Source organism: Ranitomeya imitator, chromosome 5 (genome assembly GCF_032444005.1).
Source record: "Ranitomeya imitator isolate aRanImi1 chromosome 5, aRanImi1.pri, whole genome shotgun sequence".
NCBI classification, from domain to species: domain Eukaryota; kingdom Metazoa; phylum Chordata; class Amphibia; order Anura; family Dendrobatidae; genus Ranitomeya; species Ranitomeya imitator.
The window spans coordinates 441,146,657-441,170,616 of NC_091286.1; the positions used below are offsets into that span (position 1 = coordinate 441,146,657).

The following is a 23,960-nucleotide window of genomic DNA, read 5'->3' on the forward strand; positions in this document are numbered from 1 at the left end:
GTTTTCAGATGAAAGTAAATTTTACCTTTCATTTGGAAATCAAGGTCCCAGAGTCTGGAGGGAGAGTGGAGAGGCACACAATCCAAGTTTCCTGAGATCTAGTGTGAATTTTCTACAATCAGTGATGGTTTGAGGAGCCATGTCATCTGCTGGTGTAGGTCCATGGTTTTTTATCAAGACCAAAGTCAGAGCAGCTGTCTACCAGGAAATTTTAGAGCACTTCATGCTTCCCTCTGCCAACAAGCTTTTTGGAGATGGAAATTTCATTCTCCAGCAGGACTTGGCACCTGTCCACACTGCCAAAATTACCAATACTTGGTTTATAAACAACCGTGTCACTGTATTTGATTGACCAGGAAACTCGCCTGACCTTAACCACATAGAGAATCTATGGGGTATTGTCAAGAGGAAAATGAGAGACATCAGACTCAACAATGTATATGAACTGAAGGCTGCTATCAAAGCAACCTGGGCTTCCACAACACCTCAGCAGTGCCACAGGCTGATCGCCTCCATGCCACGCCATATTGATGCAGTAATTGATGGAAAAGGAACCCCGACCAAGTATTGAGTGCATTTACTGAACATACATTTCAGTAGGCCAACATTTTGGATTTTAAAATAATTTTTCAAGCTGGTGTTATAAAGTATTTTAATTTACTGAGATATTGACTTTTAGGTTTTCATTGGCTGTAAGCCATAATCATCAACATTAACAGAAATAAACACTTGAAATAGATCTCTCTATTTGTAATGACTCTATATAAGATATGAGTTTCATTTTTTGTATTGAATAACTGTAATAAATTAACTTTTTGATGATATTCTAATTTTGTGAGAAGCACCTGTATGTAACTTCACTGCACACTACCAAAATGATGGAACTAAAAGAATCTTTGTTTTGTAATTCCACAGGGTATTTGAAAATTAAGTCAATACTGTTCGATGTTTCGACTCTCCTGAATCTTTGTCACGATGTTGCATTTTTGGAATTGAATAAACTTTGGGTTGATTGTGGCTGCTCTGATGTGAAGAGAGAGACGCTGTGCAGTGTTGGGAGATTCACAACAACTTATCTAGTCACCTATATAACTGAATTATTTTTCATTTATCCTGTGTTATTATGAAATAAAGATCCATTTATTTGCATAGTTTTGGGAGTGTGCAGTGAAGTTTCTTATATGTGTCATGGGAGCCATTCTGATCTGCTTGCACCCCCGTCCCATTGACAGAGAGTGCTCCCCAAATTATTCTTACTTGCTAGCAATATTAATATAGACTGTTTATAGTAGTCTAAACCTTGTTTCATATTTTTTTTTATCTTTTTTAGAAGTTATTAGACAATCTCAGCTTACAGGGGTTATGTTTCATGTTACATTGATTTACAGTTTAGCCACTTACCCACAATTAAAGAAATGTATTATTCGTTGTGGAGAACATCACATTTTCATAATTGTTAGTGAAAGATTAAATTCTAATACAAATTTAACGTCCAGCTTGTCCTGGTATAATTTTAATTTAGCATATAATAAATGTTAACACAATCTGTGCCATCCTATGTCTCCATTTGTAGACAGGGTAATATAAATTTACCTGAAAACATCATAATCATCATAAAACGGCTGCATCTGAACCACTGTGAAAGCAATTGTTTGCACAATCAAACTAAAGATGGTGTGCAGAATAATTGACAATAACAAAGGTGGAGAAATGAGCTGTCCAGAAGGCCGATAAGGAGCCAATTTCTGAGCTGGGCCAGTTAAACTCACTGAAAAAGAATATTATCTGATAAGTAAATGACAGCACAATTTAATTAGAAACACAAATTTCCATCAACCATCTACTGGGATATGGCATAGAAGTAATCGATTTACTTTTGAGGCATACAGAAAATTCAAAATATTAAAAAATTAGATGAGAGAATTGATTAAAAAAATGGAATTAGCGTCAGTTTTAAAAGCATTTGTTAATTTTCCTGAATCCAGTGGCAGATAGCCACACTTTTGGTAGATTAGTTATAGGGTTAGGAATAGATTAAAAAAATAAATATACCTCTTTCATGCCTTCACCTGTCCAACTGTGCAGCTCCCTCTGGTTCTAGTCACTCCTCAGGACTCTTCTGCAACTACGGCCCTGATTAGGCCTCAACTCTTTAACTTGGCATCATACAACATCATAACGTCATGAGGCCTGATTAGCGCCAGAGCCTAAAAAGCCCTGATGAGTGACTGGATCAAAAGCTTTGTGCAGTGGTACAAGTGAAGGCCAAGAAGAGGTATTGTGCTAATGTTCTTATAACCCTATGTCTATTATACCCCGTGGTCTGAGTGACCTCAGACCATAATAAACGTTTGTTTTCACAACTAATCTAATTTAGGCAGATTTGCTCATTATAATTACAAATATCATAAATCATTATAAAAAAAAGTTCACTTTATTCCCACAGAAATTAAGATACCTAGATATACAAAAAAGATATAAAATTTCTGTGAAAAAGATGAATGTAGAACATATGTTTATAGCTACTATACATTATTTTATTAAAGTGTGTGTAAGGTTGGTTGGTTGCGCTAAATAAAATAAACAATAAAGCAAAATCGCCACCCGGGGTCCACCGTGCAGAGATGGAAAGCTGCTGCTAGTGAATAATGACGGAATACACGGCAAGCGATTACCCGTACACACTGGGTTAAATGCCGCTCAGTGTGAACAGCAAGTGAACTGAACTCGCACACAGAAACAAAACAGATGCTCTGAGCTAAATACCCTGACCAGGGTTGTGCTTTCTCTGGAACTCTACTGTGCTAACTGCACACATGTAGGAACCAGATGCTAAGCCAACTGCTAAATGCCCCCAATGACGCTAGCTGCCTGCCCACGTGTACAGTCCCAAGCTAGACAGACACAAAACACTTACAGACAGAGTGGTAATAATAATAATTTTATTTATATAGCACCAACATATTCCACAGTGCTATAGAGATTCCACTCACATAGCCATACATAAAATGATACTAGCACACCCACGTGTGCCGCTGAGGGCTTTTTATACATAAGGCTCCACCTCAAACACTTGGGTCCAGTCAGGAGAATCATCGCACGTGGGACAATACGGAGCTGCCACATGACCAGAGCATCACGGACATGCTCAGTGGGGTGATTTCTGGACTTAGACTCAAGAGCATCTGGTGGCCACTGCCTATTGCTGGTTACCATAGACTTGGCTGGAGAGCTAGCAGTAACTAAACGAACAGCAGGAGCGTGAACAAGACGCTGGCACCGACGTCTATGGTCAGCAGCACCCGCAGCGGCCGAAGCTGAAGGGGAGACCACAGAGGCAGATAAGGCTTGGGATCTATTCCGTGCGGCAGGAGAATCCTGATGCCTAACAGTGTGAACACAGTTTTAGCATAAAGCACAGCAAAATTATAATAATTCACGTACATGCATTCATTTTTCATGGATTTCCCTTCAGCATACTTACTTGTTAAAGTGACGGAAATGGTTATAGCCACATCTTGCATTATAAAAAGATAGACTCCAACAACCTTGTATTTCTACATAATTAAAAAAAGTAATAGGTATAAACTTTTTAGCAAAACTAAACTCTGCAGGGTAATCAATACAGGGGAGGACAATTTTATATTACAGGATGATTTATGTAATCTAGAAGCTTGGGCTGATAAATGGCAAATGAGCTTTAATGGGGATAAATGTAAGGTCATGCACTTGGGTAGAAGTAATAAGATGTACAGTTAGGGCCAGAAATATTTGGACAGTGACACAAGTTTTGTTATTTTAGCTGTTTACAAAAACATGTTCAGAAATGCAATTATATATATAATATGGGCTGAAAGTGCACACTCCCAGCTGCAATATGATAGTTTCCACATCCAAATCGGAGAAAGGGTTTAGGAATCATAGCTCTGTAATGCATAGCGTCCTCTTTTTCAAGGGACCAAAAGTAATTGGACAATGGACTCTAAGGGCTGCAATTAACTCTGAAGGCGTCTCCCTCGTTAACCTGTAATCAATGAAGTAGTTAAAAGGTCAGGGGTGGATTCCAGGTGTGTGGTTTTGCATTTGGAAGCTGTTGCTGTGAGCAGACAACATGCGGTCAAAGGAACTCTCAATTGAGGTGAAGCAGAACATCCTGAGGCTGAAAAAAAAAGAAAAAATCCATCAGAGAGATAGCAGACATGCTTGGAGTAGCAAAATCAACAGTTGGGTACATTCTGAGAAAAAAGGAATTGACTGGTGAGCTTGGGAACTCAAAAAGGCCTGGGCGTCCACGGATGACAACAGTGGTGGATGATCGCCGCATACTTAATTTGGTGAAGAAGAACCCGTTCACAACATCAACTGAAGTCCAGAACACTCTCAGTGAAGTAGGTGTATCTGTCTCTAAGTCAACAGTAAAGAGAAGACTCCATGACAGTAAATACAAAGGGTTCACATCTAGATGCAAACCATTCATCAATACCAAAAATAGACAGGCCAGAGTTAAATTTGCAGAAAAACACCTCAAGAAGCCAGCTCAGTTCTGGAAAAGTATTCTATGGACAGATGAGACAAAGATCAACCTGTACCAGAATGATGGGAAGAAAAAAGTTTGGAGAAGAAAGGGAACGGCACATGATCCAAGGCACACCACATCCTCTGTAAAACATGGTGGAGGCAACGTGATGGCATGGGCATGCATGGCTTTCAATGGCACTGGGTCACTTGTGTTTATTGATGACATAAGAGCAGACAAGAGTAGCCGGATGAATTCTGAAGTGTACCGGGATATACTTTCAGCCCAGATTCAGCCAAATGCTGCAAAGTTGATTGGACGGCGCTTCATAGTACAGATGGACAATGACCCCAAGCATACATCCAAAGCTACCCAGGAGTTCATGAGTGCCAAAAAGTGGAACATTCTGCAATGGCCAAGTCAATCTCCAGATCTAAACCCAATTGAGCATGCATTTCACTTGCTCAAATCCAGACTTAAGACGGAAAGACCCACAAACAAGCAAGACCTGAAGGCTGCGGCTGTAAAGGCCTGGCAAAGCATTAAGAAGGAGGAAACCCAGCGTTTGGTGATGTCCATGGGTTCCAGACTTAAGGCAGTGATTGCCTCCAAAGGATTTGCAACAAAATATTGAAAATAAAAATATTTTGTTTGGGTTATGTTTATTTGTCCAATTACTTTTGACCTCCTAAAATGTGGAGTGTTTGTAAAGAAATGTGTACAATTCCTACATTTTCTATCAGATTTTTTTGTTCAACCCTTCAAATTAAACGTTACAATCTGCACTTGAATTCTGTTGTAGAGGTTTCATTTCAAATCCAATGTGGTGGCATGCAGAGCCCAACTCGCGAAAATTGTATCACTGTCCAAATATTTCTGGCCCTAACTGTATATTTATGTGCTTAATTCTAAAACTCTGGGCAAAACCATCAATGAAAAAGACCTGGGTGTATGGGAGGATGACAAACTCATATTCAGTGGCCAGTGTCAGGCAGCTGCTACAAAGGCAAATAAAATAATGGGATACATTAAAAGAGGCATAGATGCTCATGAGGAGAACATCATTTTACCTCTATACAAGTCACTAGTTCGACCACACTTAGAATACTGTGCACAGTTCTGTTCTCCGGTGTATAAGAAAGACATAGCTGGACTAGAGCGGGTGCAGAGAAGAGCGACCAAGGTTATTAGAGGACTGGGGGGTCTGCAATACCAAGATAGGTTATTACACTTGGGGCTATTTAGTTTGGAAAAACGAAGACGAAGGGGTGATCTTATTTTAATGTATAAATATATGAGGGGACAGTACAAAGACCTTTCTGATGATCTTTTTAATCATAGACCTGAGACAGGGACAAGGGGGCATCCACTACGTCTGGAGGAAAAAAGGTTTAAGCATAATAACAGACGCGGATTCTTTACTGTAAGAGCAGTGAGACTATGGAACTCTCTGCCGTATGCTGTTGTAATGAGTGATTCATTACTTAAATTTAAGAAGGGGACTGGATACCTTTCTTGAAAAGTATAATGTTACAGGTTATATATACTAGATTCCTTGATAGGGCGTTGATCCAGAGAACTAGTCTGATTGCCGTATGTGGAGTCGGGAAGGAATTTTTTTCCCCAAGGTAGAGCTTACTCTTTGCCACATGGGTTTTTTTTGCCTTCCTCTGGATCAACATGTTAGGGTATGTTAGGTTAGGCTATGGGTTGAACTAGATGGACTTAAAGTCTTCCTTCAACCTTAAAAACTATGTAGAGCAAAAAAAGATAACTGAAAATTTGGAAGCAAGATTATTATGCAACCTATAATATCATTATGCAGAACTCTGTAATGTAAATTACACATCTACAATGTTAGTTTTTAGTTGTAATATACCCAGTGTGCATGCCCTATTGTTGAAGCTCTCATATAAGGGCCCAGTGTTGTTTTCCGATAATTTTCTAGTTAGAAAAGTAGCAGAAATGTTAAAGGCTTATTCACTATATTGAAAATGATCACTTGTCCATTTATATGCTCTGCTCACCCTTTATTTTTAATGGGACTGTTGGGAAATAAACAATTAATTAAACAATTGCCAACAAAAGATGGCAACAATTTAACATATTATAGTATATAATCATACCCAAAACAGAATCAGCATACATATGCATCCAATGATAGCATACATCGCTATATACTTGAACACGCAGAATGATGTTACGAGGCAGTTTCTTCCTTCTCTGAAAAGAAAAATAAATACCTAACTAAATAGAAATAAGTGGCATAATTGATTAGTTTTTATTTACCAATTAATTAACTGCCATAATTTTATCCTGAAGGTAATAAATATTTTATCATGAAGATAACTAGTGGTGTTTTGCCGGAATGAAATGCGTATTGTAGACAATAGTTGCTCATTTATACCGTATATGATCTACTAGTGCTATCTTTTTGACTCATAATAGCATGAGTGCTATGAGTATGCTCTTAAATAAAACTTGATATACTGTCATGGTGAGAAAAATAATTCATTGCATTGTGATTTAAATAAAAAAATGACTAAAGTTTGCACACAAAATTTGGAATGATCCTTGTTAAAATCATACTTCCTATAGTTATTAGAAGCCTTCACTTTAGTAAAACTCACTTGATCAGTTTTGGCACACATTCAATATTGGGGATTTTCGAAGTAAATGGCGAGGCTACAGAGGCCTCAAGTTCTGATAAAGAGATTCCAGCATGAGCCACCTTTAAGGCCTGAAAAAATACAATAATGTTTAACTCAGAAAGTGAATATTTAGGCAGTGCCATATTCCTCTCACATGCTGTTTGTGATAGTAAGTATTGAGGGCATCTTAATTATTCTTAATTATTCTTATTCTGAAATTGTTGCACTGATACATCACCCATTAATTCTCTTGTAGTTATCAATAAATGTCTCTATATTTATTACAGCTCAATAAACATCTACGTAATGTTCTGACAGTAAGAACCAACATAGCTAATAATTCATTTACTTCATTTACATTACTTCTCTGGAGACGGTGATCCTGAAGAAGCCGTTGTGTTTCTTTTGAAACCAGTGTATAATAATACAATAATACAATTATAAAAACTGTATAATAATAATAATTTGTTTGTGTGATTGTCTCCTGTCTGTCTCTTTCCCGTTGTTGTCTTATCATAGTAGTAAGACTAGTATCTTGCTGTCCTTCCACTATCTGCCGCTTAGCCCAGGGTCAGCCAGGGCTTAGGCACATGATGGTGCATGGGGGGAAGGACCCATTTAGGGTGATTAGGTGAGTGTTTAGGGGTCATCATCCTTTCCCTCTCTCTATCATCAGTGCTCATCTTGTGCTGTTTCCCCACCTCTTTGCGTAGTACATCGGGCATCTATCAGTACCATTTATTATATATTATACAAAAAAAATTACCATTTATTATTTTGTTTTTTGGGGAAAGTGGAGTTTAGAACATTTGTTGTGATACTGTTAGAACAATGGGACTAGAACTCTCTGTTAGAGGAAATTATCATGGTGAATTAATCAAAATAATAAAAAAATGGAATGAATGCCTTTTGTGAAGAATAATAATACAAATGTTATGCACTAAATTGCAGACATGGGTTGATGATGCATAGATTTATTCTTATTCTGTGATACTGTGATATTTGGAGTCAGGAAGGAATATTTCCCTACAATATGTCGTCTGTCTTACTGAGTAGCGTAGCTACCGGGGGGCAGAGGGTGCAGGCACCCCGGGCCCGGAACTCAGAGGGGGCCCACCCGGAGCTACGCTACAGTAACTGTATCAGCGTGCGCAGCGTGCCGAAACAGTTACATTCTGCTGCAGAGCAGGGAGAATCAATCACCCTGCTCTGCCGCCTGGCTGCTATGGAGCCCCTGAGCAGGCGGGGGGGGGGGGGGGCCCGGTGCCAGCAGTGGGCCCCCGGCCATCATCGGAAGATCAGCTGTACTGGCATTTAGCCGATACAGCTGATCGCATTGATGGGTGAAGGAGCGCTGCGCTCCTTCTCCCATCATCCCTCTGTCAATGTCGGAGTATGACGTCACCGACACTGACAGCGGGCGCGATGACATCACTGCCCGGTGCCCGCTGTCAGGAAATCAACGAGAGCAGTGCAGGAACGAGGAAGAAGAGAGGTGAGTATTTATTTATTTTTTATGGGTGCTGCTGCCTTATTACAGTGTCTGCCTATAGGGGGCTGCCTTATCACAGGGTCTGACTATAGTAGGGGGCTGCCTCATTACAGGGTCTGACTATGGGGGTGCTGCCTTATTACAGGGTCTGACTATGGGGGTGCTGCCTTATTACAGGGTCTGACTATAGGGGTGCTGCCTCATTACAGGGTCTGACTATGGGGGTGCCTTATTACAGGGTCTGACTATGGGGCTGCCTTATTGCAGGGTCTGACTATAGGGGTGCTGCCTTATTACAGGATCTGACTATGGGGGTGCTGCCTTATGACAGGGTCTGCCTATAGGGGTGCTGCCTTATTACAGGGTCTGACTATAGGGGTGCTGCCTTATTACAGGGTCTGACTATGGGAGTGCTGCCTTGTTACAGGGTCTGACTATAGGGGTGCTGCATTAACACAGGGTCTGACTACAGGGGCTGCCTTATTACAGGGTCTGACTATAGGGGGCTGCCTCATTACAGGGTCTGACTATGGGGGTGCTGCCTTATTACAGGGTCTGACTATGGGGGTGCTGCCTTATTACAGGGTCTGACTATAGGGGTGCTGCCTCATTACAGGGTCTGACTATGGGGGTGCCTTATTACAGGGTCTGACTATGGGGCTGCCTTATTGCAGGGTCTGACTATAGGGGTGCTGCCTTATTACAGGATCTGACTATGGGGGTGCTGCCTTATGACAGGGTCTGCCTATAGGGGTGCTGCCTTATTACAGGGTCTGACTATAGGGGTGCTGCCTTATTACAGGGTCTGACTATGGGAGTGCTGCCTTATTACAGGGTCTGACTATAGGGGTGCTGCATTAACACAGGGTCTGACTACAGGGGCTGCCTTATTACAGGGTCTGACTATGGGGGTGCTGCTTTATTACAGGGTCTGCCTATAGGGTTGCTGCCTTATTACAGGGTCTGACTATGGGGGTGCTGCCTTATTACAGGGTCTACCTATGGGGGTGCTGCCTTATTATAGCATCTGACTGTGGGGGCTGCCTTATTACGAGTCTGACTATGGGGGTGCTGCCTTATTACAGGGTATGCCACCTTATTACAGGGCCTGCCTATGGTGTGCTGCCTTATCACAGGGTCTGACTATGGGGGCTTCTTTTTTACAGTGTCTGCCTGTGGGGGCTGCCTTATTACAGGGTCTGACTATGGGGGCTGCCTTATGCTATAGAGTCTGCCTATGGGCAGTGCATTATACTATATTGTGGACTATTTGGTGCATTATGCTACTGTATATGGAGGCTATCTAGGAGTCCATCATACAGTATGGAGATTACAGTGAAGGGGCCATCATACAGTGTTGGAACCATCAAACAGTTTGGGGGCTACAAAGGGGTCAGTATACTGTGTGGGTGGTACTATACATTGAGGGGGCATTATACTGTGTATATGAGAGCATCATGCTGTGTATAAGGGAGCTGTACAGGGGAGACTCGGGACATTATTAAATGTAAAGTGGGCACTTATTGATATAGGGGAACTCAGGTTACTGTGACTATCAAAGGGGCACACAGGGCAATATTAATTTCTAGGGGGCAAAATATGAGCACTGTTTTCTGGGGCACTTGCATCCTGCATTACTACATTATAGAGGGGTGCTTTAGAATGTAGAGGGCACACAGAGAACCACACAGCAGGTGTAGTAATAGGGACGCATACGGCAGCAGCGGCTCAGTATTGAGGTATCAGGTGCAGTAATAGGGACACATACAGTAGCAGCGGCGGCTCAGTATTGGGGTATCAGGGTCAGTAATAGGGACATACGGCAGCAGCAGCTCAGTATTGGGATATAAGGTGCAGTAATAGGGACATACGGCAGCAGCGGCTAAGTATTGGGGTATCAGGTGCAGTAATAGGGACACATACGGCAGCAGCAGCTCAGTATTGGGGTATCATGGGTAGTAATAGGGATACATACGGCAGCAGCGGCTCAGTATTGGGGTATCAGGGGCAGTAATAGGGACATACGGCAGCAGCGGCTCAGTATTGGGGTATTGGGGTAGTAATAGGGATACATACGGCAGCAGCGGCTCAGTATTGGGGTATCGGGGCAGTAATAGGGACACATACAGCAGCAGCAGCTCAGTATTGGGGTATGAGGGGCAGTAATAGGGACACATACAGCAGCAGCGCTCAATATTCGGGTATCAGCAGGATGAGGAGTTTGTGCAGGTTGGGAATAGATGGTGATGGGGCTGAAATATGAGAAATTAAATGTGTCTTTGTTGCAGACGAGTTGTACTGGAAGAAGTAGTCATGTCAGTCTGGGCCAGATGGAAAAGACGGGAAAAATGAACGATTCCATCAGAAAGAATATCAGCAGTAAGACATTATCTGTAACTGTGCTGTGATCTATGTTCTGTAGGGCTGGTATCTACCACTGACCATATGGCGGTAATATCCATGTTGGTCTTTATATAGAGATTATTTTCAGTAACAGCGCGGTCATCTGCTGAGGCTCTCCTACACGATTAGGGTGTGTCACCCAGTTATAATCAAAGTTACCAGGTTAGAGGCCCACTCAGAAGTTTCGCACCTCCCCTCCCCTCGAACCAAAACCCTAGCTACGCCTCTGGTCTTACTGAAGGAAAGAGGGGTTGTCTTCCACTGAATCAACATTGCAATAGAATAGGTTGAACTAGATGGACTTTTTTCAGGTTTATAGATGTATTTCTATGTTTGTTATTGTTAATGATAATTTTATTCATTGCATAGTTCACTGTTAATATGACCCATATTTATTGATCAATATTAGTTTGACGAGATTCAGAAAACTATGGATCACTCCATTTAGAATGAAAAACAAATGGAAGAACTTATGGAAAATCTAAGCATAAGTTATAACAAAGAATTCTAAATGTTACTCACCCCACAGTCATTTGCTCCATCACCACACATTCCAGCATAATAACTAAAGAAAATTGGATATTAATTTATTTCATATTTGTGCAATGTACTGTAAGTTTTTTGCTAAGTTTCTTCTTTAAAATCTTAAACATAAACCTGAGGTCCTTTGGCTTGGAACCACATGTGACGTGAAGGCTTATATTGTATAGCTTGTGGCTATCCGCCAGCTTGGTGCATTAGTACCAGGATTAGCAAATAATTATGAGGAGCAGGTTTACAAATGTTGACTTTTGTGAGTAGCCCTGCACAGAAGGGCAGAACTGGATGCACATACAGTGGGGCAAAAAAGTATTTAGTCAGTCAGCAATAGTGCAAGTTCCACCACTTAAAAAGATGAGAGGCGTTTGTAATTTACATCATAGGTAGACCTCAACTATGGGAGACAAACGGAGTAAATAAAATCCAGAAAATCACATTGTCTGTTTTTTTAACATTTTATTTGCATATTATGGTGGAAAATAAGTATTTGGTCAGAAACAAACAATCAAGATTTCTGGCTCTCACAGACCTGTAACTTCTTCTTTAAGAGTCTCCTCTTTCCTCCACTCATTACCTGTAGTAATGGCACCTGTTTAAACTTGTTATCAGTATAAAAAGACACCTGTGCACACCCTCAAACAGTCTGACTCCAAACTCCACTATGGTGAAGACCAAAGAGCTGTCAAAGGACACCAGAAACAAAATTGTAGCCCTGCACCAGGCTGGGAAGACTGAATCTGCAATAGCCAACCAGCTTGGAGTGAAGAAATCAACAGTGGGAGCAATAATTAGAAAATGGAAGACATACAAGACCACTGATAATCTCCCTTGATCTGGGGCTCCACGCAAAATCCCACCCCGTGGGGTCAGAATGATCACAAGAACGGTGAGCAAAAATCCCAGAACCACGCGGGGGGACCTAGTGAATGAACTGCAGAGAGCTGGGACCAATGTAACAAGGCCTACCATAAGTAACACACTACGCCACCATGGACTCAGATCCTGCAGTGCCAGACGTGTCCCACTGCTTAAGCCAGTACATGTCCGGGCCCGTCTGAAGTTTGCTAGAGAGCATTTGGATGATCCAGAGGAGTTTTGGGAGAATGTCCTATGGTCTGATGAAACCAAACTGGAACTGTTTGGTAGAAACACAACTTGTCGTGTTTGGAGGAAAAAGAATACTGAGTTGCATCCATCAAACACCATACCTACTGTAAAGCATGGTGGTGGAAACATCATGCTTTGGGGCTGTTTCTCTGCAAAGGGGCCAGGACGACTCATTCAGGTACATGAAAGAATGAATGGGGCCATGTATCGTGAGATTTTGAGTGCAAACCTCCTTCCATCAGCAAGGGCATTGAAGATGAAACGTGGCTGGGTCTTTCAACATGACAATGATCCAAAGCACACCACCAGGGCAACGAAGGAGTGGCTTCGTAAGAAGCATTTCAAGGTCCTGGAGTGGCTTAGCCAGTCTCCAGATCTCAACCCTATAGAAAACCTTTGGAGGGAGTTGAAAGTCCGTGTTGCCAAGCGAAAAGCCAAAAACATCAGTGCTCTAGAGGAGATCTGCATGGAGGAATGGGCCAACATACCAACAACAGTGTGTGGCAACCTTGTGAAGACTTACAGAAAACGTTTGACCTCTGTCATTGCCAACAAAGGATATATTACAAAGTATTGATATGAAATTTTGTTTCTGACCAAATACTTATTTTCCACCATAATATGCAAATAAAATGTTAAAAAAACTGACAATGTGATTTTCTGGATTTTTTTTCTCAGTTTGTCTCCCATAGTTGAGGTCTACCTATGATGTAAATTACAGACGCCTCTCATCTTTTTAAGTGGTGGAACTTGCACTATTGCTGACTGACTAAATACTTTTTTGCCCCACTGTATACTGAAGAGAGATGATACCTCCAGTTAGAGGGCTGCATGAAGCTAGATGCAATGGTGTGATGTCTGTGCCTAATGCAAGAATGCCAAAAGGGAGCAAAGTGGAAACCCCTGGTTGTAAATATACTGCATATAAGGGAATAGAAGAGATAGGGCTTTGATGTGTTTCCTGTGAGGAATCTTTCGCTGTCATTATATTGGGACTGTAGGGCTCTTGGTCTCACAATGGCGTAAGTCAGAGGAGGGTTCCTGCTCAATGTGACTTGCACTATCTACAGTTGTGCTCAAAAGTTTACATACCAAGGCAGAATTCTTGCTTTCTTTGCCTTTTTTTTCAGAGAATATGAATGATAACACCAAAACTTTTTCTCCACTCATGGTTAGTGGTTGGGTGCAGCCATTTATTGTCAAAATACTGTTTTCTCTATTTAAATCATAATAACAACCCAAAACATCCAAATGACCCTGACCAAAAATTCACATACCACATTTCTTAATATTGTGTATTGCCCCCTCTAACATCAATGACAGCGTGAAGTCTTTTGTGGTAGTTGTGAACGAGTTTCTTTATTTTCTCAAATGGTAAAGCTACCCACTCTTTTTGGCAAAAAGCTTCCAGTTTCTGTAAATTCCTGGGCTGTTTAGCATGAACTGCGCTCTTGAGATCTCCCTAGAGTGGCTCAATGATATTGAGGTAAGGAGACTGAGATGGCTACTCTAGCATCTTCACATTTGTGTCGGCACGTCACAGAACATCCCATTCGTAGCTTTTGGGCTGATGAGTGCAAATTTGCCTCCAGTATTTGCTGAAAACATGCTGCATTCATCCTTCCTTCAACTTTGACCAGGTTTCCTGTGCCTTTGTAGCTCACACATGTCCAAAACATCAACGATCCACCTGCTTTACAGTAGGAATGGTGTTCCTTTCATCATAGGCCTTGTTGACCTCTCTCCAAATGTAACATTTATAGTTGTGGCCAAAAAGTTCAATTTTGGTCTCATTACTCCAAACTACCTTGTTCAAGAAGTTTTTAGGCTTGTCTCTGTGCTGATTTGGGTATTGTAGGTGAGATACTTTGTGGTATTTGTGCATTAATGGCTTTCTTCTGTCTACTTGACCATGCAGCCCATTTTTCTTCAAGTGCCTCCTTATTGTGCATCTTGAAACAGCCACACCACTAGTTTTCAGAGAGTCCTGTATTTCAGCTGGTGTTGTGAGTTTTTCTTTGCATCCCGAACAATTTTCCTGGCAGTTGTGGATTACATTTCTGTTGGTCTACCTGAACTTGGTTATGTTTTTACAGAGCCCCTGATTTTTCATTTGTTAATCACAGTTTGAATACTGCTGACTGCATTATCAATTCCTTGGATATCTTTTTGTATCCCTTTCTTGTCTTATACAGTTCAACTACATTTTTTCTGTAAATCCATTGACAATTATTTTTCTTTCCCTATGACTCACAATCCAGAAACATCAGTGGCTGGATGAAAGATGCAAAAGTCTGTCTGGATCACAGAAACTCACTCAGCTTTTATGCACACACACTGAATACAAGCAAACGGGTCACAAATGAGGATGTTACATTTAGTAGCCATTCAAACCCATTTGTGTCAACTTCTATGCATGTTATCAGGCCAAAATCACCAGGGTACGTGAACTTCTCATCAGGGTCATTTGGATGCTTTGGGTTGTCATTATTATTTAAAAATGATAAAACAAAGTAGTTTGACAAGAAATGGCTTCACCCAACCACTCACCATGAGTGGAGAAAATGTTTTGGTGTTGTCATTCATATTCTCTGAAAAAAGGCCAAGAAAGCAAAAATTTTGCCAGTGTATGTAAACTTTTGAGCACAACTGTATCGAAGATGAATGTGGCTTGAGGTAAAAAGGGTTGTGAGCCACTGATATACACATGTTCATTTGCAGTATTATGGTACATTGATGTGTTTTAGTAAAGCTGTCTCATCCATGTAGTAATTCTTACGTCATTTGAATATGTAGCATTCATGTTCCCAGCAAAGTCATGCCTTCTCTGAATATGTGTTAAAAGGTAAATTGCATAAACATACAATCTCATATATATCAGCTTGTTAACATCACTAACTAAACTTACTCTATTTTTTGTAATTCTTCAACAAGATTGGATTTTTGTCCTGGATTCATTCTAGCAAAAATCGTGGCTTTGAGAAGGATCTGTAAAATAATTATATGTTATACTTAATACGTAAATAATTGTAGCACAAAAAAGTTAACTGGATTTCTTCTTTAAGCATTGCAATCATATGGCTGATGTTTCTGTGGATAGGCGAGAAATGCTATTTTCGGGACAGCTGATTTAAAGGGAACCTGTCACCTGAATTTGGCGGGACTGGTTTTGGGTCATATGGGCGGAGTTTTCGGGTGTTTGATTCACCCTTTCCTTACCCGCTGGCTGCATGCTGGCTGCAATATTGGATTGAAGTTCATTCTCTAACCTCCATAGTACACGTCTGCACAAGGCAAGATTGCCTTGCACAGGTGTGTACTATGGAGGACAGAGAATGAACTTCAATCCAATATTGCAGCCAGCATGCAGCCAGCGGGTAAGGAAAGGGTTAATCAAACACCCGAAAACTCCGCCCATATGACCCAAAACCAGTCCCGCCAAATTCAGGTGACAGAGTCCCTTTAAAGCAGTTGTCCACTACTTTAACATTGATGACCTATCCTTGAGTGTCTTGTTTTTTTACTTGATAACTGTGATTCATTTATTTTAATTGATTTAATTAAAAGTTGTATTTTAACTTCTCACATTTTGCTGGATATATAGGGATAGAAAGACATAAAAGACAGTATGATGTATTACTGCAGCACTTAAGAACATACATAGAAAATGGAAGTTGTAGTCTCAGTCTGTGAATAATAATACACAGATTCAAGTTCTAGGGAGGTGCAGGACCCATAGAGTCTGTGTGACTGTGTTGATTGATATGTGAAATACTACATTTTAGCACCTTCATTATACAGTTTTTTTCATTCTTGATGAACTACAGAAAAAGAGAACAATTAAAGAACTCTCAGGCGTAATTTTTCCACTGAAGAAAAATACTGAAAACAAGGATTGAATGGCACAGAAAATATTATTCCTGACTTGTGAGGAAGACAAGCCATAAGCTATATAATGTTTTGCATTTCTTTTGCACTTTATTTGTAAAATTTGTAAAGTTGTTTTTTTTTGTTTAATTTATTTACCTATTTACAGTATTTATTTAAGACAATATAAGACAAATGAAAAATCTCAACATTCCAGAAATCTAAATGTAAATGTCTACCGCAAAAATTTTAATAGTATAACAGTAAAATATTTGATTCATAAATGCCTCCTGAATACAGTAGCATGTTACAGGCGCTCGCTGTTGGGACGTGAGTAAGCCTACCTAGCTTTCCTTGTCATATCCTTTTTCGTAAAGGACTAAGTGGATGTTTTTTTTTAAATGTTTAATCTTTAAAAAATTTGCCATCTTAATATTTGCATATATGTTTTACTAGTCCAATTTTGCAACTGTATGACGACAACAATGCTGTTTGACTTTTGTTGCATCTTACTTTCTGTGTGTAGGCAACAATGTAGGTTTTTTGGGCTAAATAATTTTTTCAAGGGAGAAGATAATTTAATAGAAACAACAATATATGCAATGAAGGGCAAATCTCTTGGTGGGAATCAGATGGCGGGGCAAGCAGCTCCTGCCATTTTCCACAAAGAGGCAATTTTCCACCAAAACAGGGATGACTATGTTGATGATGATTCAGTGGTGGCCAAGACTTGGAAACCAGATAGGGGAACTATTTTTGTACAGTTGTGAGTTATGTCCTTCTCTTGAACACATTTGTGGCTTTTTGCCTTAAAAATTTATTAAAATCTTGAAGGCGAGAACACAGACTAAGCCAATATTTCTATATTGAGAATAGTGCAAGTGATACAAATGTTGTTATACTCACTTTAGGAAGTAATTCATAGAAATGATTTACAATAACTTGATATGATTTTCCAGTCATAGCAAAATGAAAACTCGCTTTTGCGTCACAGATGCTGATACATGAGTCCTGGATATCAAAATAAAAAACAAATATTATCAACTTGACAACAAAATCTTTTGAAATTTTATATTACTGGCTTTGCTGAAGTCTTCCAAAAAATGTGATTTGTAGCAGATCAACTCACCTAAAATTACAAGTATCCAATCACCCAGAAAAGACACAAATAACACTCAGGTCCTTTAGCCCTGTGGCCAATCCATTAGTAATGTAAAAGTGACCTCAACATATTTGCCAATGGGTAAATGGAGGGTTAGTGTTCTTCACTGCTCTGCTATCACAAACACAACCTGCACAGGTCTACCTAAGTTGATAGCATAAGCCACTCAGTGCTGCTGAGCTCACCTATTAGCTGCAGCACCGTCGACTTGATGTCAGTACTAGAGATAAGCAAATTTTCAATGTTTGGTTCAGATTACGATTGCCGAATTTGCAATATTCACCAATTAATTCTTCAAATATTTGCATAACATTAACGAACGCCATTCATCTCAATGAGAGGCAAAAACAAATGCATGCACAACACCTTACAACGGCTCCAACACATGCAGCCAAAACACATCAAATGAGGGACAGACACCAGGAAAGTGACCTCAATTCACCCACAGTACAAATTGCAGCATGGCACTGCAGCAATCAGCCAGGCATGAGGTATCGGGGTCTCGAAGAGCATTTACAGCTTTCAATTGAAAGTCACAGTAAGACTTGGTCAGTGAGGGATCGGTGTAGGCCTCCTTTGCTGGGATCCCTGATACCACATGCAGGGCCGCCATGAGGGCATTACTGCCCTGAGTGGCATTTGGGGCCCAATCAACAGAGAGGGCCTACATAGAGCCCTGTCTCTTCTGCTCTGGGCCCCAGCGGGAGGATTCTGCCTGTGCAGTAACTGAACCTTTGTCAGAGATGCAGGTTCAGTTACTCTATTGCCGTGAGGAATCTTATGGCCAAAACAAAAGCTGCTGGCTATATGTGTGATCTGGTGATGGGAAATGTTAATGTGCGATTGGTGAGAAATGGAATTTTTCGAAGAGAGTGTGGTGGGACTGTGAACATTTTGAGGGTTGGAGGTGGGGCTGGGGTGGAACCTGGGTGGAGACTCAAGGAGGTCCTGAAAATTTTGCCATTATGGGGCCCCGAAATTCCTAGTGGCAACCCTGACCACATGCAATACCTCTACCTGCTTTCATGCTGAGCCACACTCAGGTGGCACAAATATCAGTTTTTTAGACTACCATTGTTAGAAAAATTTAAGGGTAGTAACATGGGCAGTTGAGTCCAATGAAGTGGTGGCTTGATGGTCTCTGAGGCCTACTACTACAGGCAACAAGCATGAAGGAGACCCAACCAGGAGTGTGTACTTTTACAAAAATTATTGACAGACAATACCAAAGTGGCATCAATTTCACCACTGTATAGATAGTATAATAGAGACCAACAGGTCTTCCACTACACCCAATCCAACAGATGGACACACAACCAGGAGTGTTCATAATTCCAAAAATTACTGGCAGACACCACTAAAGTGGCATCAATTACACCACAGTAGAAATAGTATAACAGGGACAGACAGGTCTTTCACTTCACCTAATCCAGCAGATGGACACCCAACCAGGAGTGTTCACATTTAAACAAATGAGGACCTTACACCACAGGAGTGGCATAAATTTCACGAGAGTAGAAATAGTATAATAGGCACAGACAGGTCTTCCACTACACCCATTTGAACAGATGGATACACAACCAGGAGTGTTCACATTTCCAAAAATTGCTGGCAGACATCACAAAAGTGGCATCAATTTCACCACAGTAGAAATAGGATAATAGGGACCGACAGGTCTTCCACTACACCGAATCCAGAAGATGGACACCCAACCAGGAGAGTTTAGATTTAAACAAATAAGGGCATTACACCTCAGAAGTGGTATCAATTTCACGAGAGTAGAAATAGTATAATAAAGACCGACAGGTCTTCCATTACTCCCAATTCAACAGATGGACACACAACCAGGAGTGTTCACAATTCAAAAAATTACGGGCAGACACAACAAAAATGGCATCAATTTCATCATGGTAGAAATAGTATAACAGGGACTTACAGGTCTTCCGCTACACCCAATTCAGCATATGGAAAACCAACCAGGTGTGTTCTAATTTTCCTAAATTATTGGCAGACAATACCAAAGTGGCATCAATCTCACAAAAGTATAGATAGTATAATAAGGATTGACAGATCTTCCACTACACCTAATCCAATATAAACTGTGCAGGAGGTGTGGGTTAAATCCGCGCTGCCTTAATGATGAAGTTCCAAGGATAATAAATTTAAAAGGTGGTTTATTCAACGCGTTTCAAGGTCAGTGCGACCTCTTCTTCAGGAAATTCCACATACAACATACAGATACAACGTGCTTACATTGTTTAAATACCAAGTAAAAGTTGACAGCACAACACCCTTTTTTTTTTTTAACAAAAGTTTAATACAACTTTGTCGACACAGAAATCATTGAAGGATAGTCTTGCATTAATTTATATTTACAGGATATTAAGTTAAAAGAGATGGTGATCAGTTTGTTAAGTTAATCGATTAAATGTCTCTTCAATGAAAAAAGAAAAAAAGTGAAAAAAGAGGAAGATAGCTTATAAGAACCTGTGAGGTGAGATTCCCCAGTTACCAAGTTCTGCTGCATAATACAGAGTCTACTGAGCCACACCATTCATTTCTTTGCGTATAAAAGCTATCGATTATTAAGTTTGAATTCCACCTTAAACAAAAATGTATTATTAAAAAAAGAAATCTTTTATTATTAAAACAACTACTATAAAAAATAAATAAATATATATACAGTGGGGCAAAAAAGTATTTAGTCAGTCAGCAATAGTGCAAGTTCCACCACTTAAAAAGATGAGAGGCGTCTGTAATTTACATCATAGGTAGACCTCAACTATGGGAGACAAACTGAGAAAAAAAAATCCAGAAAATCACATTGTCTGTTTTTTTATCATTTTATTTGCATATTATGGTGGAAAATAAGTATTTGGTCAGAAACAAAATTTCATCTCAATACTTTGTAATATATCCTTTGTTGGCAATGACAGAGGTCAAACGTTTTCTGTAAGTCTTCACAAGGTTGCCACACACTGTTGTTGGTATGTTGGCCCATTCCTCCATGCAGATCTCCTCTAGAGCAGTGATGTTTTTGGCTTTTCACTTGGCAACACGGACTTTCAACTCCCTCCAAAGGTTTTCTATAGGGTTGAGATCTGGAGACTGGCTAGGCCACTCCAGGACCTTGAAATTCTTCTTACGAAGCCACTCCTTCGTTGCCCTGGCGGTGTGCTTTGGATCATTGTCATGTTGAAAGACCCAGCCACGTTTCATCTTCAATGCCCTTGCTGATGGAAGGAGGTTTGCACTCAAAATCTCACGATATATGGCCCCATTCATTCTTTCATGTACCCGGATCAGTCGTCCTGGCCCCTTTGCAGAGAAGCAGCCCCAAAGCATGATGTTTCCACCACCATGCTTTACAGTAGGTATGGTGTTTGATGGATGCAACTCAGTATTCTTTTTCCTCCAAACACGACAAGTTGTGTTTCTACCAAACAGTTCCAGTTTTGTTTCATCAGACCATAGGACATTCTCCCAAATCTCCTCTGGATCATCCAAATGCTCTCTAGCAAACTTCAGACGGGCCCGGACATGTACTGGCTTAATCAGTGGGACACGTCTGGCACTGCAGGATCTGAGTCCATGGTGGCGTAGTGTGTTACTTATGGTAGGCCTTGTTACATTGGTCCCAGCTCTCTGCAGTTCATTCACTAGGTCCCCCTGCGTGGTTCTGGGATTTTTGCTCACCGTTCTTGTGATCATTCTGACCCCACGGGGTGGGATTTTGCGTGGAGCCCCAGATTGAGGGAGATTATCAGTGGTCTTGTATGTCTTCCATTTTCTAATTATTGCTCCCACTGTTGATTTCTTCACTCCAAGCTGGTTGGCTATTGCAGATTCAGTCTTCCCAGCCTGGTGCAGGGCTACAATTTTGTTTCTGGTGTCCTTTGACAGCTCTTTGGTCTTCACCATAGTGGAGTTTGGAGTCAGACTGTTTGAGGGTGTGCACAGGTGTCTTTTTATACTGATAACAAGTTTAAACAGGTGCCATTACTACAGGTAATGAGTGGAGGAAAGAGGAGACTCTTAAAGAAGAAGTTACAGGTATGTAAGAGCCAGAAATCTTGATTGTTTGTTTCTGACCAAATACTTATTTTCCACCATAATATGCAAAAAAAATGATAAAAAAACAGACAATGTGATTTTCTGGATTTTTTTTTCTCAGTTTGTCTCCCATAGTTGAGGTCTACCTATGATGTAAATTACAGACGCCTCTCATCTTTTTAAGTGGTGGAACTTGCACTATTGCTGACTGACTAAATACTTTTTTGCCCCACTGTATATATATATATATATAAATTCCTGGACAGGTTGTCTCTATTTCTTTTTTGGGGGTGTTCCATTCTATAATATCGGGATTGAGATACAGCAAAAAGTCTGTTTGCTGCTGTAGACAAGAGGAAAAAAATGCCAAACATTGGAAGTAATTTAACTCAATTGGGAGCAACATGGCACTGAGCTCCAAACAAAAACATATGTCCACACTCCAATCCAGGAGATCGACACCATCAACCACATCAGGGGGCTATATACACACTAGGCTAATTATTTACTAAATATATTTCTCACGAATTAGGATATATAGATTACATTATAAAAAATAAATAATTAAATAATTAAAAACATTGTTCATATCAAGGGACAATAAATACATCAGACTAATTATTTGAACAATTTCATGAATTAAAAATATATATATAGGTTAGCATTTATAAAAAAATAGAGATTACATAGACAATTCTGTATACTGTATATATATTACCAAATTAAATGAAAGCCTCAGTGATCTCATTCAGACCCTGCGGTTTCAAGCTCCCTAGTTTGTACATCCAATACACCTCCTTTCTATTTAATTTCATGGTTCTGTTGGGAACTTTTTCAGGGATGTGATCAATGGGACTGATTTTTAAATTATTAAAATCCTTATTATGTATAAAAGTGTAATGTCTAGATAGTCCATGGGTAAGGAGGCCCTTTTTCATGTTGTGCCTGGGTGAATTTAATCGTAGATGGAGTGGTTGAGTGGTTCTACCAACATACTGTTTGCCACAAGGGCACTCAATTACATAAATTACATATTCTGAATTGCAATTCAGAAAATGAGAGATCATAAATTTCTCTTTGGTGGCAAAAGAGATAATGCTGTCTGCTTTATGTTTGATGTTTTGGCAGCATAGACAGTTTTTTGATCCACATTTATAAATCCCTCTGATTGTGTTGGTAGTATGATTATCCCTTGGATTGTTTAAGGGTTTCAGACAACTCGGTGCTGTAATATTCCTGATGGTAGTTGCTCTGCGGAAGGTAATCTTAGGATTTCTAGAGAGAACTTTACTCAGAACAGGGTCATTTAATAGAATGTACCAGTTTTTTTGTAGAACATCACGTATTTCTTTATGTTCATTGTTATACTGTGTTATAAAATTCATCTTAAATTTTTTATCATCGGGATTTTTTACTCTATTATCTAGTAGTGCTCCTTGATTTAATTTCATAGAATTATCAAAGGCTCGTTTTACTAGATTTGTGGGATAGTTCTGAGCACGAAATTTTTTACTCAATATGGTGGATTGTTCCTTATAATCAATATCAGCAGTGCAGTTCTTTCTAATTCGACGGAATTGGTTATTTGGAATATTGTTTAACCATTTGGAGTAATGACCACTGCTGAATTGAATGTAGCTATTTGCATCAACTTTTTAAAAAAATGTTTTGCTACAGATGTTGCCATCTTTTATAAAGATTGTAACATCCACAAAATTGATATTATTATGATCATAAAGGGCAGTAAATGAAAGACCCCAGTTATTATTATTAATTTGCTGGATAAAATTATCAACATTATTTTCTGTGTTATCCCAAATAAATATCAAGTCATCTTATAAACCTTTTATAAAAAATAATTTGTTTCTGCCATGTTTGATTTAAAATAAATAATTCCTCAAAAACCCCCATAAAAAGATTTCTGAAAGTAGGTGCTACTTTCGAGCCCATTGTGGTCCCTTTTATCTGGTGATAAAATTCATTTTCAAAGGTAAAATAGTTATTTTTTAGTATAAAATCCAATCCTTTAATTAGAAAGTTTTTTTTGAATTGAGGAGAGCCTATTATCAAATTTAAGGAAGTAATGAAAACATAGTAGTCCAACATCGTGTGGGATGTTTGAGTACAGTGCTGAAACATCCATAGTAAGAAAGATGTACTCAGGTGTCC

At 39.9% G+C, this 23,960-nt stretch overlaps 1 protein-coding gene across 3 annotated transcripts in view; it reads right to left on the reverse strand.

Annotated features, from left to right (window-relative positions):
• The window catches only part of LOC138638124 (probable cation-transporting ATPase 13A4), a 581,505-nt gene that overhangs the window by 67,485 nt on the left and 490,060 nt on the right, over positions 1-23,960 (reverse strand). For all 3 annotated transcript variants that reach the window (XM_069727152.1, XM_069727151.1, XM_069727153.1), the window contains 7 exons: positions 17,483-17,587; positions 15,618-15,697; positions 11,585-11,627; positions 7,147-7,256; positions 6,643-6,739; positions 3,485-3,557; positions 1,594-1,768 (listed from right to left, as the gene is read on the reverse strand). In XM_069727152.1, coding sequence (XP_069583253.1) covers positions 1,594-1,768; positions 3,485-3,557; positions 6,643-6,739; positions 7,147-7,256; positions 11,585-11,627; positions 15,618-15,697; positions 17,483-17,587 — 683 coding nt within the window. The remainder of the gene's footprint in view (positions 1-1,593; positions 1,769-3,484; positions 3,558-6,642; positions 6,740-7,146; positions 7,257-11,584; positions 11,628-15,617; positions 15,698-17,482; positions 17,588-23,960) is intronic.